This window comes from Onychomys torridus, chromosome 23 (assembly GCF_903995425.1).
Source record: "Onychomys torridus chromosome 23, mOncTor1.1, whole genome shotgun sequence".
In the NCBI taxonomy this organism is placed as follows: domain Eukaryota; kingdom Metazoa; phylum Chordata; class Mammalia; order Rodentia; family Cricetidae; genus Onychomys; species Onychomys torridus.
The window spans coordinates 48,494,999-48,512,506 of NC_050465.1; the positions used below are offsets into that span (position 1 = coordinate 48,494,999).

At 43.0% G+C, this 17,508-nt stretch overlaps 1 protein-coding gene across 1 annotated transcript in view; it reads right to left on the reverse strand.

Moving 5' to 3' along the window:
• Mdh1b (malate dehydrogenase 1B) overlaps positions 1–17,452 on the reverse strand; it is a 35,002-nt gene extending 17,550 nt beyond the window's left edge. The window contains exons 1-6 of the mRNA XM_036173498.1: positions 17,198–17,452; positions 11,289–11,401; positions 6,908–7,042; positions 6,620–6,762; positions 4,452–4,948; positions 845–986 (exon numbers count right to left, since the gene is read on the reverse strand). Of these exons, the coding sequence (XP_036029391.1) occupies positions 845–986; positions 4,452–4,948; positions 6,620–6,762; positions 6,908–7,042; positions 11,289–11,401; positions 17,198–17,219 (1,052 nt within the window). The 5' untranslated portion in view covers positions 17,220–17,452. The remainder of the gene's footprint in view (positions 1–844; positions 987–4,451; positions 4,949–6,619; positions 6,763–6,907; positions 7,043–11,288; positions 11,402–17,197) is intronic.
• Between the last annotated feature and the right edge of the window lie 56 nt (positions 17,453–17,508).

Below are 17,508 nucleotides of genomic sequence, written 5' to 3' on the forward strand. Positions count from 1 at the left end.
ACCTTTGGAATTAAGGCATGTGCCACCACACCTGGCTCTGTTTCCAGTGTGGCCACGATCCAGAGATCCTGTCTGCTAAGTGATAGGATTAAGGGTGTGTGCTACCATTGTCCGACTTTGTTTGTTTACTTAAAATGGCTTGCTATTTCCTCAGATCTCCAGGCAAGCTTTATTTATTAAAGCACAAATAAAATATCATAAAATAAAAATAAAATATCAGCACAAATAAAATATCACCATAGTTTCCCTGGATGAATTCATTGGTTTTTCCCATTTATTCTCTACGGGACAGGCCATGTTATCATTTCCATCCTCTCAGTGGGGAATCTGAGGCACAAGTTTGATGTAACTTCCCTAAAATCACAGAACTAATAAGTGGTGGTGACAGGATTCCAACCCAGGGGGCTTCTTGCTCTTGGGACACACTACTTTTTAGCTCTGCCTCTCTTGGGACTTAATGGTCAGTCTGACATTGCCTGCTCATCATTCTAACTCCTTTTCCCCCAAATGCTTCAACTATTTTCTACTTTGATATATACCTGTCTTTACACTGACATTTGCTTTGCAGCAGAGATAACTGTAACAGAATATATGGACTACTTTCAGGATAACCTGAAATATAAAAGTTCTTCATTTTAGAATAGATCAAACAGGGGTCGGGACCAACAAGTTACTATTCTGTGGATTTTTCTGGTTCTTCAATAGAAAATACAGAAATAAATGTGTATGAACAATGTAGGTTATTTTGTGCAAACTTTACAAAATGTTTAATAGTGCTTTCAACTGTTATACATCATTTAATTTATCTATTGTTAGTATGCTTCACTTAAAAAATATACTGTACCTGTCAAAAATCATGCCTAACACAGAGTGATAATATCCAGGAGGTCCCTTAATGGCGCTCTCATAGTTGTAAACTTTTGCTTTCCTTAGATCAACGTAGTTATTTCCACTGATATTACCCCAAATTATCACGTCTTTAATGTCTATGCAGAACAGAATCAGAAATGATCACAATAAAGTTCATCAATATAAAATTTACTTAAATGAAACACTTTCTCTATATATTTGTTCTAGGGTTGGTCCAATGAAGCCCAAGCTCTCTAACCTGTGCAGAAGCTGGGGTTCACCTCTCTAATTATCAGGGCTTGGCAGTCACTAGTAATGCCTTGTGAATGGTGTGCTAGATGGGTAATTTAAGGAATACTGGGAATCTGCCATGAAAGAAATAGCTAATGGAAATCGTATTGTTTGCGCTGCTCAACTTCACTCTCTCTCTTACACACACACACACACACACACACACACACACACACACACACAGTGCATAACCATGTATGGATGAGTGTCCACATGTAAGCTTTACACTGGGAATCTTCCTCAGCCACTCTCCATTATATCTTTTAAGAAATGACACTGGGCGGTGGTGGCCCACGCCTTTAATCCCAGTACTCGGGAGGCAGAGCCAGGCAGATCTCTGTGAGTTCGAGGCCAGCCTGGGCTACCAAGTGAGTTCCAGGAAAGGCGCAAAGCTACACAGAGAAACCCTGTCTCGAAAAACCAAAAAAAAAAAAAAAAAAAAAAAAAAAAAAAAAAAGAGAGAGAGAGAGAGAGAGAGAGAGAGAGAGAGAGAGAGAGAGAGAGAGAGAACTGGCTGGCCTGTGAGCCCTGGAGATTCGCCCATTTGCACCTCCAGTGTGCTAGGGTTACAGATGTACATGGTCACACTTGACATTTTACTGCCCCAAGGGAAAACTTTTCAATTGTTCAGATTTTCACAAGGCACTTTTGATTCTAGACTGAAATAGAAATGTGTGTAAATGGCAACTCTCTGGGCAGGTTTTATCACTTGTAAAATAATGGTGATTATATTCTTCATTGGAGGAACTTTTAGAAACAAAGTTTTGGGCTGGGCAGTGATGGCGCACACTTTTAATCCCAGTACTCAGGAGACGGAGGCAGACAGATCTCTGTGTAGCCTGGTCTACAGAGTGAGTTCCAGAACAGCCAGGGCTACACAGAGAAAATCTGTCTCAAAAAACAAACAAAAAAACAAAGTCACAAGGTTTAGGAGAAAACAAACCAGCCCCAAACCTTACAACATTTAAGGATAGAGGGGATGAATGAGAAACAATATCATATAGTCATATGGTAGTTATATATTTATGGAGAAAACAAAAGAATAGGAGTTGGAGAAAATAAAAGAATAGGACTGGAATTTAATATGTATGATTCTACAATTATTGATTTTCTAGAAAGGTTTTATGCAATTTAAAAATAATTTCATTTATTTATTCACTTACTTATTGTCTTAGTTGGGATTACTATTTCTGTGATGAAATCATAACCAAAACTATTGGGGAGGAAAGGGTTTATTTGGCTTATACTTCCACATTATAGGCCATCATTGAAGGAAGTCAGGGCAGGAGCCTGGAGGCAGGAGTTGGTGCAGAGGCCACAGAGAAGTGCCATTTACTGGTTTGCTCCCTATGGCTTGCTCAGCCTGCTTTCTCATAGCACAGAGGAGCATCATCCCAGGGATGGCACCATCCACAATGGGCGGGGCCCTCCCACATCAATCACTAATTAAGAAAATGCCCTACAGGATGACCTACAGCCTCATTTTAGGGGGGCATTTTCTCAGTTGAGGTTCCCTCCTTTCAGATGACTTTAGCTTGTGTCAAGTTGGCTTAAAACTAGCCAGCAATCTAGGTACTTAACATCTGTATCCTGGTGATTCAACTCTTGTCTGTTTTCTTGTAGGAAGAAGACTCTTAGTATAAGCTTTAGGGTAGGACGGTGAAGCTGATATGAGAAGACAGAAGAACTTTGAGCTTTTCTGCAAAGAGATGACTAACAGCACTGGCTCTGTTAGCTCTTCACAGGCATCCTGCACTGCATTGGCTTGTACTGTGGACAGCTCACATCCACTGTCTCCCCAGCTCTTGTTTCCAGCATGCCTATAATTTCATCCTCAGGGATGTTGTTGTAAGGACACAAAGGACCAAAGGATGCAAAGAGCTAAAATATATTAAATGTGACCCAGTCTCGTTTTCAGATGCTGCTGAGTTCTACCAATAGAAAGATCAATAACAAAATTTAATTTGATATAATAAACATGTAAGTTTAATCTCCTAAATTTTGCCATGCATCAGGCAACTTTTATGGGCACTTAGAAATACTGTCTGTGGCAGTTTGAATGATAATGGTCCTCATGGGCTCATTATGTTTGACTACGTAGTCCCAGTTGGCGGAACTATTGAAGGATTAGGAGGTTTGGCCTTGCTGGAGGAGATGTAGCCTTGCTGAAGGAGGTGTGTCACTGGGGTGGGCTTTGAGGTTTCAAAAGCAGCCCCCACGTCCCCCCTGTGCCTCCCGCTTATGAATCAGATGTAAGCCCACAACTACTGCTGCAGCACCATGCCTGCCGGCTGCCATGCTCTCTGCCACGATGATCATGGACTCACCCTCTGAAACTGTGAGCAAGACCCCAATCAAATGCTTTCTTTTATAAGTTGCCTTGGTCACCGTGTCTCATCGCAATAGAAAAGTGATTATGATATTGTCTCATTGGATCTTCACATTAATTCTAGGAGGATGTTGCTGTTTTTAAAGATGAGAAATCTGAGGCACAGCAGTCTGATTGCTCAGAGTCATATGCGTGGGAAAGGAGGCAAAGATGTTTTAACATAGCCTTGATGGTTTTGAAACAACACACACTACTTTCCCCATTATTATAGTGGGAAAATAGGATATTGGGTTTAAAATTATCACTTGACTAATAGAGATCTTATTACAACAAATATTTGCTAATTTTAGAATGATGGACAAAGTCATAAAATAGGTGAAAAGAAGTTTACACAGTCACCCCTTTATCCACAGCTTCACATCCCAGGGTTGCCTCAGTTAACCACACATTTTTTTTTTTTTTAATGTAGGGTACAGCAGGTTTGGAGATGGCCCGGACTCTTATGTATGCTAGGCAAGAGTTCTACAACTGACCTACAATCCCAGCCCTGCACTTTAGAATATTAGATGGAAAATTCCAAATATAAGCAGTGGGTAACTTTTAGATTGCTTTAATTACCATATGTTGTTATCATTGGTTTATTAGGTTACCACTATTTATTATCGTTAAACTCTTACGGCCTTGAATTTATGAATTAAACTGGATCACAGTATGTGTGTACAGGAAAAAGCTAGGCAAGAGGATGCGGTAGTCTAGGTGGTATCCCTTGAATGAGGGAGGGCCACAGTGGTTCCATTTATCCCTCCTAAGATGCTCCTGACATCTGTTTCTACTTCTCAGCCACACCTCCTGGTTGGATGGTCCTGTAGGATGCAGACTTCTCTGCTGTTTGAACCCATGCATCAACACACACACACACACACACACACACACACACACACACACACACACACACACAAGACAGCAGTAGCTGGTCACTCACTGGCTGAGGTTGTTTTCATCTTCCGGGCCAACTTTGCTTTGGCTTGTCCTTCTACCCCCAGCGCCACTGCAATGATATTGCCTGCAAAGTCAGGGGCGTACTGCATAAGCAAGGCCGTTTTAAGGTTTACAAAGACTTTCCCTCCCACGATGACCTTGACAGACTCGTGAGCGTTCTTCTTCATCAGGTAAGCGTAGAGGCGGCACAGTGGCACCCTGCTTCTCAGGCAGCTCTCCAGGGTGTACACCTCCTCGTCTGTGCTGTCATCCAGGATGATGATGACTTGGGCCTCATGGAAGGCCTCCTCGGTGTTAGTGCATAAGGAGACACTGTGGAGGATAGGTGATGCCAAGTCCTCAATTTCCATTGCTAGGGTTTTCAGGTAGCCTTCCATCTGCTCCCGGTCAAACAGGGTCAGGCTGATCTTTGTGTGCATCCCAAACACTTCTCCACTTGCCAAGAGGGGAATTATGTGGTAGCACACATGAGCACTTGCGCTGGTTAAATGCAAAAGTTGGATGGAACATGGTTAGGCCCTTTGCTCACTTATGCATTTTATTCTTAACAGATATTTCTGCATGTGCTCCATAGGATGATTCACTAGTTTACATGGAAACTCTCACACTTGCCCAGATGTGGCTAGCAATCAAAAATGGAATGAGAAAGTCTCACTATGCACTACATGTTGGCATCTGGTGATGCCACAAAATAAGAATTTGCTGGTGTATTAGATGTTTCATATAAAAGAGCGCTCTCACATGCAGAAAACAAAACAAAAATAAATAACCAAGCAAACAAAAACTCCTTTCAGATTGTTGTGCTTATGTACCCATGCTTCTTCATGAAAAGACAAAGATGTATTGTAGTCGAAAGATTTCTCTGGTCTCATCCGGCCCCCAAGGTCCTTCATTCCTCAGGTCCTGCCCAGCCCTGTGGTCCCTCAGCCACTTATAAAATACTCATTCAGAGGCTTAATATTAATTATCAACTGTATGGCCTATGGCAGCCTTCTTGCTAGCTAGCTCTTTCATCTTAAATTGACCTATTTCTATTAATCTATGTTTTGCCATGTGTTCCGTGGCTTTACCAGTCTGTTGGCATGTTGCTTCCTGGACAGCAGGCTGGTGTCTCTCTCCCTCTCCTCTCCTTTCTTCTCCTGTCTCTCCAATCTGAAAGTAATGCCTAACCTTATTCTGCCTCGCCATTGGCCAAACAGCTTTATTTACCAATCAATCAGAGCAACACATATTCATAGCGTATAGAAAGACATCCCACAGCAATGTATGCTTCAGTTAGCCGTTGTCTTTCATACCTTTATCTACAAAAGAATGCTTTTATTTGGGGGCAGATTATCTTTCCCACAGTCTCACAAAGAAAAGTCCTTACAGGGATGGCTAGGATAAGCAGAGGTTGTGTGCTCTATCTGAAACCAATTGTTCCTGGAGCTACTGTTTCAGTGATGATCAACTGTGAGGAGCGGGAAATTGCATCTGAGAACGTCTATTACTCTTGGTGGGCTTGAGGGGGTGCAGTGGTGGTATCCATTTCAGTCTTTCACTTTGGAGAGAGTCATGGATATGTACAGTCCAATTTCAGAATCTTTCCAGGGTTTGTAGTATCCCATAATTACATACACTTCTTTAAAGCAGGTATACGTTAGGGTAGCACATGTCAGAAGGACAGTGTGAGTTACACGGAGTGAGTGGGAGCACAGAGATGGGAAGAGAGGGGTCAAGGGGGAGCACACTTGAGAAGGAGAAAGGAAGAGACTTCGGGGATCAGGGCTGCAGACAGTTCATGAGTGCATGAGGAAGAACTGAGGAAACCAGCAGGTAGGGAAGAGGGAGAGAGCATCTATCAGAGAGGACGCATGCCAGGAAAGTTTCTTCAGATGGTGTGAAGACATGTATACCTGTAAATCCTAAATCACATGGGGATGGATGCTGAAGGACAGAGACACAGAAGCACTTGTATACATGCACCAACCCAGACCTGTGAATACACACACACACACACACACACACACACACACACACACACACACACACACACACGCGCGCATCTCCAACCTGTTTCGGTATTCTTTCATCATTGAATCAACCCCACCCCAACGTCCTTTCTGAAAATAAAGACCCAGGCTCGTAAATCCTGGGGCTGGACTCTCTCACCTGGCAATCCAGACCTGCAGGGGGATGATGAGATCTTTCAAGGTTTCCTTCTCCAGCTCTTCTTCTATATGGGTCTGCAGGTTCTCCTTAGCGATGACCATCATCAGGTCGGTTGTCATGCTGGAAGTGACACCATAGTAAAGCTAAACAGCAAGAAAGAAAAGCTCAACCTCAGGGAAGAGAGCACTATCCGGCAAAGACTAGAATGGACAACAGACTGGGAGAAAGAGGATACAATGGCTTAGGAAGCAATGACATTTGAGCAGATAAGCGATGCAAGCCCCATACCTGGGCATGCTCCAGGAACTCATTGTACCCTCCCAAAAGCAAGCCCTTGCCTCCACGGTCCAGCAGCTCTCTCCAGATGATGGGGGAGGTACTGTGATCCCACTTGTTCTCCTCACAAATCTCTTCCAGCCACTCCTGTGGGAAAATACTCCAATAAAAGTCATATATTAAATCTGCCTAAGAATTCAGTTCAGTATTATTGGACTTAAACAATGAAGTATCCACTAGTTTTTAATGCCACTATGTGTGCATAATACATTCAGATATCTTCAAGGGGTAAATCAGATACATATAAAATGGTGAAGAGCTTGTTACTCATGCCTTTACTTGTAGCACTGGGGAGGCAGAGGCAGGTGGATCCCGGCCAGCCTGTGAGATCCAGGCCAGCCTGGTCCATATAGCAACTTCCAGGCCAGCCAGGGCTACACAGTGAACTCCATCTCAATAAAAGAAACAAATGACTAACCAACCAACCAAAGAATGAATGGATGAAATAAAGAAAATAGCGCTGAGACAAATAACAAGTAAAATTCTCCAAATCCAGTGGCTAAATAAAGTGCAGTAGCTTGCTCCTTTGCTAAAGTGCATGTCTTTAACTTAAAAAGAGGACAGGTATTCTAAGTTGGCTGATTAAAAAAAAAAACACGGATTTTTATTATATATGAGTTATTTATAGTTTTATGACCACATAAATTTTAATACTGGTTTTCAAATCTATGATCATGGTTTTTATGGTTTAGACTGAATTAATGAGCTGAAAGTTATCCAGGGGACTTTTTATCATACTTATCAGAAAGAAGTTTAAGTTAGTGTAGTGGGTAGCCATTCCAGCTTTGATCTGGAAGTTCCAACCCCCACTGAGGCTTCAGTAACTGTCACCTCTACAAGGCGGGGCTGAGAGAGGACCCTGAAGACCCGAGATCTGGTTGGACCAGCTCTCTTGGTTCCTGGATCCTGGACGCTGGATTATTATTATTATTATTATTATTATTATTATTATTATTATTTGGTTTTTCAAGACAGGGTTTCTCTGTGTAGCTTTGCGCCTTTCCTGGAACCCGCTCTGTAGACCAGGCTGGCCTTGAACTCACAGAGATATGCCTGCCTCTGCCTCCCAAGTGTTGGGATTAAAGGCATGTGCCACCAGAGAGAGAGAGAGAGAGAGAGAGAGAGAGAGAGAGAGAGAGAGAACCACCAGACTGCACCACACCTTTCCCAGACCCTGTTACCTATCCCTTCATTTGTAAGTTAGCCCACAAAATAAACCTCCCTTTTAACTACATGGAGTGACCTTAATAATTTCACCAATAAGTTAGCATTATCTGGATTGGGTAAACCAAGATTTTCAATGTCAAGATCTGAGAAGCAGCAGGGGACAGCATTCTTATCGATTGGTAAGGTATACTTGAGTGGTCTTAAAGTCCCACCATGGAAGGCATGTATGCCGAGGCCACCTCATAAACAAACCCGATTTCTTGCTGGTGTTGAAGATGTCCATGCTCTTATTTCATCCCAAAGCAAGAAAACTGAGATTTCCAACGTGGTCCCTCGAATCACTGCACAGCTTGCCTGGTGACACATTGGGCGAAGGGAGAAAGTGGTCTAAAGGACTATAGTCCTAAAGGACTGTACCAAGGGGGATATGGAACTGTCCTTTCAGCAGCTGGAGGAGTGGGTGGGACTGAATTCTCAGACTCCTGAATCGGGGCTGGAACATAAAGATAGGCAGGGAGACTCCTCCTTCAGTGGGAATCGCGCCTCTCCACTTTTGAAAGGTCCCCAGAAGACAGTGGCAGTGTATTGCCTGATTGGTGGTCAGAAGTGTGGAGAAAATGAGGTCTCAGCAATGTGAAAATGACAAATCTGCCAAGCAAGATCGTGGACAAAGGGGTCAAAGGGTAGTGGAGGGCTGGTGAGATGACTCTGTGGCAAAAGTGACTGCCACCAAGCCTGACAAACTGAGTTCCATTTCTAGGACCCGCAGAGCTGAAGGATAGAACGGACTCGGCAAAAAAAAAAAAAAAAAAAAAAAAAAAAACAAAAAAACAACAAAAAAAAAACCTCTCATCTTCCCTTACATCTTAGTACATGCAGGCCTTGCCACAAAATTAACAAATACCTATGTTAATTAATTAAAAAAAGGCTAGTGGGCATAGCACTGTGGGAATCAGGATACACTGCTACTCAACTACATTTTGGGGGGCCCGGACAATGCTTCATTCACCAGAGTCACAAGAAATGTACTGGAAAGGGAAGGCACCTTGTGTGGCAACCAACTGGAATAATAAGATATGGAAGTACAGAGGATGGGGAGACACCCACCAGACAGCATCTGTTTGAGAGGAATACTAACCACCCCAAGGACGTGATAACTTGGATACTCCTAGGCAAACGGCCTCACAAGAGGTTAGACAGCAGTTCAAAAGAAGGGCCTCTAGTCTGAAAAGCCTAGATAGTTCTTACCATGGCTAAATGGTCAGTGTGCCAGCAACAAAGACCAGTGCTAGTGGTTGGTAATGGTACCATCCCTTGAGGACATCAACCTGCCTCTGTGTAAAATAGACGATACTGGGTTCTCTCCACAACGTAAAGAAAAATGATTTGTCTAGATTGGGAATCAGAATATGTTCTGGGTAGGGGATGGCCTTTCCTGCTTGGAGTGCTTTTACCAGAAACCCTGCCTAAGCACTTAGAAAATGTTTAACCTGTCACCTCTAGGGCTTGCACACATCTTTGAACCCAAGGGATCACTTTATAAGAAAAGAGGTACAGTGCTGAGCATATCACTAGGGGATACCGTGTCTCTGTCATACATCACCAAGCTTGACAGAGGGGCAGGCAGGGCAGGCCAGCAAGGCTGTGGACACCAGCTAGAAGACTGACATATGGCAAGAATGGTTCTTCTCCTTCGGGCCATAAAACGTATTATATATCAATGTAGTGTTTCCCTCTATTGGGTAGACTACTTAGAATTCAGGAATCAAAGGGCAGAATTAAGAAAGACCTTGTTCACCATCATTCCCAGGCTCCCTCTTAGAGAATTTATGCTTTCCCACATTTCTTTACTCTAGCCTGTCTGAGTTGGAAGGTTTTAAATTTTCAAAGAGGAGCATTTCTATCAGAGGACATAAGAAGACTCTCACCTTTAAGCTATAGTTGACATTGGTCACAGTGAGAGGAGTGACCAGCAGGCAAAGAAAGAAGTTACCGCTGTGGAAGGGTAGCTGGGCCTGCTAATCAGAAGAATGTACAACAGCTACCACCCAGGGTAAAACATATTCAATGTCCAAGTTACCATTTGGGCATCTTTGGCGATGTTCTACTCAATTTTGACCATACAAGGGAAAGTGTGATAGTCGTGTCTTTCAAAAGGGACTGGGGCTCATGTCCCTTAAGTACACAATACGAGGTCATTACACCTATCAAGGGGCCTAGAGCAGTAGAGGGGGACCTCTATTGGATGGCAGGGGAGAGAGATGAGCGCCAGTTTGGCTCTGAAACTTTGTGCACACAGTTCATTAACGAACCTCCCTCTAATAAAGTCTTCCCAGGGAAAGATCTTGATCTGAATCCCAGTAGAGCAGTTACCAGATGGTGTGAATTTACTTAATGGAGCACATGGATCCGGAGGCTCAGTGGGTAGCAGACAGTCGTCCATAGTCCAGGTTCCTTCCCTCTTATAACCAAAGCACATGTGCTCTCAGTCACCAGAGCTACTAGAGGCCAAAGGCTTACCTGCTGAATCTCTCTCTAGGACTGACCTCAGCTAAAGGGATGCCCCTCGACTGAGATTAAGCCCCCTTTCTTGGGGCAGCCCACATCAGGCGAGTGGCTGATGCAGGAAGCTCAGTTACCTTTCTTCAACAGGGGACACCTTGGAAGGGATCCCCAACAATTTTCCCTGCAGAATCCCCCCCCCCCCAACTCCTCTGCTGTAGCTCTTCCCTTTGCCTAATGCTGCTGCCTTTTCCTTCCTTTCTTCTCAGGATGTCCTGGGAGCACGTTCCAGTAAGAATTCATCTGCAAAAATCTCTATCTTGAAGTCTGTTGAGGGGGCAACACAGCCACAGACAAGGATTTTCGAATAAATAAGCCTTCATACCAAAAGGACTCCATGTGAAGGAGAAAGAAAATGTTAAGTAGTGAATTACAGACTACCTGTTTTCTTGGAGTCTCCTCTGTGCTATTAGATATTAGCAAAAAAACCCATGTTTTGAGACTGATAAGTAGGAACTCATTTTTACTAGTATCCAATTGCCATTAATAGATCATCATCAGAATACATTCATCATCAGAAGCCAAAAAGATACACCAGCCAGCCTTTAATCAAAGTAGAACACTTTCTTGCATAAGTGCAGTTAATAACTGTAAAGCTTCTTACCTCCCACACATCAGGATGCTGTGTGATTTTAAAAATCCGGAAATCAGGAAGGTTCTTCTGTAAGTAGTCTGCCAGCAGTTCCGCCTTAGCATAATATGGGCAGTTTGCTTTCCCTAGAAGAGTTCAAATTAGCTAAGCTTTCTTTGAACACATACAGATTGCCATGCTGTGATGAGGATTTGCCAGACACTTAGAGAATGCACCATGACTATAATATAATTTTGTAGCAAAATTACAAAACAGTCTTCTGTAACACAGACATCAATTTTTGTTATATTAATAAAAAAATAAGGAACATTTCATAGGCCAGAGTCTTACATAACACAATTTTGTGGAAAAAGCAATGTTTTAAATATTTACCCTCCTCTAGTACTCTGCTGTCCTGCATAAGAGACTGTGCCATACTATTTAAGCATGACATACTAACAGTGAGCTACTCATTAGAAGCCACAAAGGGTCCAGTGAGACATCTTAACTGATGAAGGCACCTGTGTGACCTCCAGGAATGCCAGAAGGGGAGAACCAACTCTTGCAAGTTCTCTTTTAACCTCTGTGTGCACCCCTCCCCCACCCCAACCCCACACACGTAAAACAAATAAATTAATGTAAAAAAACAAAACAAAACAAAACAAAACAAAACACCACTGGAAGGTAAAGTGTGAGGAAAGGAGTGGAAATGTGCTCCCTTTTATATTTGATGTATGGTCCAGAATTGTGGGCAAGCTGAGGGAGGAGGAAGAATGAGGGGCTGGCCTTATGGGAGAGAAACCATCGGTGAGGTATTCAGACAAGTGTATTAGGAGGGATGCAGGGCATGTGGCCGTATGTGACTGGCAGGGTGGCTGATGTCCAGTCCGAGGTGCAGGTGCCAAGGGAGAGCTTCAGATGCACATTTTTGCCGTGCGGAACACTGAAGAAGTTAAACCGTCCCTGAGAGTTGGGTGGATGTCAGTTTAGGAGGACAGGCTGAGTGGCTGTCCCCAACCCCACAAGCCCCTCAACATCAATCCTTCTCAACACCTCTGTACGGATAAGCCTCTCTGTCCAGTTCAAATCCATTGTTAATTACTTCAAAGCCCCTTTATGGCTCACGTTTAATTATCCTGTCCATTTCCTGGGAAATTAGCTTGTAAAAGCCCTGCACCCGAGATGACCTCAATTACCTGCCTTTTCTGCATCTGGATTCCTTCTGCCCAGATGTCACTGAGAAGATAATGGGGAGATGGATATAAAGAACGGAGAAGTTTCCAAAGGAAAAGGACTTTTACTCTGACCACCCCTGCTTTGTCTTCTTGGAAGCCTTGCTCAACAAATTATTCCCATCCCATTAGACGCTTAGTTATGTTTCTAGTGTCTCCTTTCAAGCATATTTTAATGTATTCAACTAAATGTCAGTTTCTCCTCCCTAAACCAAAAAATGTCCACGTCTCCTCTCCCCGGGCATTGCTTTCCATGTGTCCCTTTCTGTTATTTTTATCTATCTATCTATCTATCTATCTATCTATCTATCTATCTATCTATCTACCTATCTATCTATCTATCTATCTATCTATCTATCTATCTATCTATCTATCTACCTACCTACCTATCTATCTATCTATCTATCTATCTATCTATCTATCTATCTATCTAAGACAGGGTTTCTTTGTGTAGCTTTGGAGCCTGTCCTGGATCTTGCTCTGTAGCTCAGGCTAGCCTCAAACTCACAGAGATCTGCCTGGCTCTCCCTCCCTAGTGCTGGGATTAAAGGTGTGAGCCACCATCACCTGGCCCTATGTGCCCCTTTCTATTAAAACAATCTTTTAAAAATCTTCTGTCCTTGCCACCCCTGACTCTTATATTTTCATTCATTTATTGTTCCACTATAATCTAGCATTTCTCACAATTTCCCAGAAGGAAACTGTACTAAATATAACTTATATATTTTTGTATTAATTCTATTTTATATTATATACAATATATGCAATGTAAAATATATTTTATATTAATTGTGTTAAATATAAGTTAAATATAAACAGGTAAAGACCTTGAGGTCCTTAATACAATGAGTAATTTTTGATTCTTTCTCCTTAACCCTGGTAGTCTTTGTCAGTCTTGCCTGTTTCCGCTTCTTGTGGAGTAAGTTGTGGAGAGCATCAATATGGTGGGATTTTCTGCAGGTTTTCTTTCTAACTCTCTGGCTCGTCTTTTCTATGCTTTGTAAGTTCCTGTTTCCTCATCAATCCATGAAAAGGAACCATTCTGCAAGGCACATAATTTCATGCCTTATCTGCATATTTTTCTGGCCTAACTCCTTGTTTTCAAGTAGCAATCTGTATTCCTGACTGAGCATAGTGTCTTATCTAGATGCCTACACTTTCCCGAGTACTACCATCTCTTTCTGAATGTATCACGGGCACTTGGCAGTATAAGCTTGAATTCTGTTCTGAAAGTACTAAAGTAACACCATCGCGTTCCAACTCCGTTTTGGGTTTGCTTAAACAGTTCTCAGCCCTCCAATTCCCTCCATTCCGATAGTTGTCTGCCTTGGCAACACATTTGAGATTTGCATGGCCTTGATTGACCATGTTCTGGATGTATTAACCAAAATAATTAGAGTTAGGTAAAGTAACTAAAGAAGATATGATTTAAAAATAGTTGTCATGCTATGTCTGAAATAATTACTAAGCTTTGCCAGGAATGAACTTTTCAAGGATACACTGACCTTTACCTAACTTGGAGGTAAATTATGGTCTTCGTAATTTTTGCTTTTAAGAATGACATACCCCTTAGCTTGGGCACCAGGAGACTTTTCAGAGGCACAAGCCCATTCTTGTTCTAGCCATTAATAAAAGAACTAAAAACTTTAATTGGCTTAACCAGTGCAATTGTCAATAATTATCTCATGTGGGTCATATCAGTTCCATGTCTCCTACCAAAAAGGTAGGAGAGTCCTACATTTCCTAGAGCACTTATGTGTGGTGATGCATTGTGTACCCTAATAAACTTGCCTGCAGATCAGAGGACAGAGCCAGCCACCAGATTAAACATAGAGGTCAGGCAGTGGTAGCACACACCATTAATCCCAGCACTTGAGATCTCATGCCTTTGCTTGGGAAGCTCACATGCCTTTAATCCCAGGAAGTGATATGGCAGGGCGGAGAAAGTTATACAAGGTGCGAGGAAACAAGAACTCATTCTCTTTAGGCTGAGGATTTCATAGAGGTAAGAACTAGATGGCTGCTCTGCTTCTCTGATCTTTCAGCTTTCTCTCTGATATCCGGCTCTGGATTTTTTATTATAAGACCTTTAACATTTGAACAACAGTTATGTCCATCCCCTATTTAAGAATATTAAGGTTAATCGGGTATAGTTGTATACCTTTAATCCCAGCACTCTGGAGGAAGAGACGGGCAGATCTCTGTGAATTTGAGCCCAGCCTGGCCTACATAGTGAGGTTCAAATCAGCCAGGGCTAAAAAGTGAGAAAATACTATGAGTATCTAGATTATTAAGCTTATTCTTCTGATGAAGGTTTTTCAAATGACTCCACTGCTTAGGAGTATGCCTTTCCCTTTATTTCCTGCACTCACTTAGTGAATTAGACATCTTGTTCCACACACTCATCTCTCAGATCACTCCCCAGTCCATTTGTTTTCCTCTATTCACAGTGACCACAATGCTAAAGCAGTTGGTTCTTGCACTACACAGCTCCAGTCTCCTAACTGGTCTCTTGTTGCATCCTTAACACTCATCAGGTAAGATAAGAATTTCATTGCTTTATCTCCTTCTAAAATAACCTTTTCAGGTACTTTGGCCAAAGTCTAAACCATTGATGTGGCTCAGGAGAATCTGCATTGTCTCCCTCTGCCTTCAGCTTAGGACATTGTGCCTTGCACCCTTTCGCCCAGTCCTATTAGACTTATTTCAATTGCATGCTTACCAAATACTCTCAATTATCACCAAATTTGCCTATGGTTTCCAGTAAGACCTAGAGACTGGGACCGTGGCTTCGTGGTTTCCTGGCATCTTCATCGCTAAGTGCTCTCAGATGTTATGGAATATTTCTGCACACTGTGTGAAGATATGTCCCTGGGGTTGATTTAAAAAGCTAAATGGCCAATAGCTAGGGAGGTATAGCTGGGACATCTGGACAGAGAGAGCTCTGGGAAGAAGAAAGGCAGAGTTGTGAGCCAGATGCAGGAGAAGCAGGATGGGGTAATGGAGATGACGCATGGGTACGTGGAAGAATGTAGATTAAAATATAAGGCTTAATTTAAGTTATACGAGCTAGTTGGAAACAAGCCTAATTCATAATAAATCTCTGTGTCATTTTGCAGGGTGTGTGTGGGGGGGTGCTAGTCGGACAGAGAAAGACTTGTTACACTTAGAAAAGCTAGGGTTCCAAGTTAGTGCTTGAATGCACTGGGTTTCCATATACAACCATACATCGTCTTTGTAATAGTCACACACCCTAGCTCTGCTCCCTGTTATCCACACCTAGATTGTTCTGTTTCTCTCTACATCTTCTCTGCTTTCTAACTCTTATTGTTCTGGTATCTGCTAAACCACCTCTCCCTCTGCAAGACATTGCCTAGTGAGGTCCTCTGCCACCTTTCCTTCTAGAACACAGTTACTGTTACATCCAGCATGCCCTGAAACCTTTCTATTGTATTCCCACCATCCAGTTTTCTAGTGCTAAAAATATTTATCTGCATGAGTAGTGAGGCAAAAAAAGTACTTCCAAAGAGAGGGTAAACGTCAATCGTGCTCAGTGTAACCAAGAAGTCCCAGGGGCCCAGACCTCAGCACAACTAACTCTGTGATGGACCATTCAGGCTGTAAAATTCAGCACATAGACAGCACCACCTGCCAAAACTAAAACAAAGGCCCAATCTATCAAAGTCCATATAGTTCTGGGGAAGTCTCAAAATGTACTAACCTTGCTTCTTGGCTTCTGTAGTTCTGCTTCTGGCTAACTGTTCTTGTTAACTGAAGTGTGTCAACCCAGAACATGGTTTTTGTACTTAAGAGGTCACCCCAAGAAAGGCTCAGGGCTACCCTGGGATCCGGTACACCCAGTGTAGTTGCCGGCCAGGTAATAAAAGACTTTCTGTTGGCTTGAACCCAAGTCCGAGCAGTCTTCTCTGGTGACAAACCAAGACAAAGACTGAACAGCTTACCTAAGAGATCGTTGGTGATGGTGGTAAAAATGTAGAAGCCAGAGTGGGTGGGATGAAGGGCTAGGGACAGAACAGCAGTGAGAAGGGAGCAAGCAGACACACAGTAGGTGGGTTGTTGCCTCTAGCTGCCAAGATGATCTTTTAAAAATGCAAATCTATTGTCACTATTTTTACTTAAATTCTTTCAATGATTCTTCATTGGTTTCAAGATTTAGTTCAAATCTCACCCCCCCCCCTCAGGTGTTTGTAAGATACAAGAGTCTGGTTTCTATTTTGTAAGTCTAACCCCAGTCCTGCCATGATCCCACATCCAGTTCCTTCGTTAGACTCCAACTCTTCTAGGCGTTGCCTTTCTCTGGGATGGTTCCTTCAGCAGTTTCTCTACTTAGTTCCTTGTTCCATCTCTTCTCTATCCCACATCCCCACTTTGGGAGTCCATTGGCCCAGAGACCCATGCACCTCTCTCTCATTACATTAACCCCGGCAGATCAAAGTAATTCTTTACATGTTTCGTACCCCCGAGGGAATTAAAACTCGCCAAGGGCACAGATGAAAAATTTCCCCACTGTGTCCCCGGTGCTCATCAGAGTTCGGCACACCGCCACTGTCTAACACGCATCTTGGACGGAATATCTAGAAAGTCTGAGGTGATCCGTCAGAGGATGGGGCTGCGGAATAAGAAGCCCGTTAATAAGGCTGACTAACGGCCACGGGAAACGCTCTGTGGGCTCACTGGAGGAAAACTCACCCGCGATCACGAATTTGGCCATGATTTCTAGCAAGACCTAGAGACTGGGACCACGGCGTCGCGGTTTCCTGGCAACCGTGCGGCGCTGTAAGAGTGGTGCAGGCGCTCTCAGAAGCTGCCGCACCGCCAGAGGCAAGAAGTTCAAAGTTACTTCTTGAATGTGTTGAATTTATGGAAACAACCGTCCATTATCTTTATAAGCTCCGTGGTCTCCTATGGTCTTTGACTCTATTCATCCGAGAAGAGAAGCTATTCTTTCTGACAGTTTCCCCTCCTCCACGCGTGGCCGTCTACGGCCACCGCGAACCTAG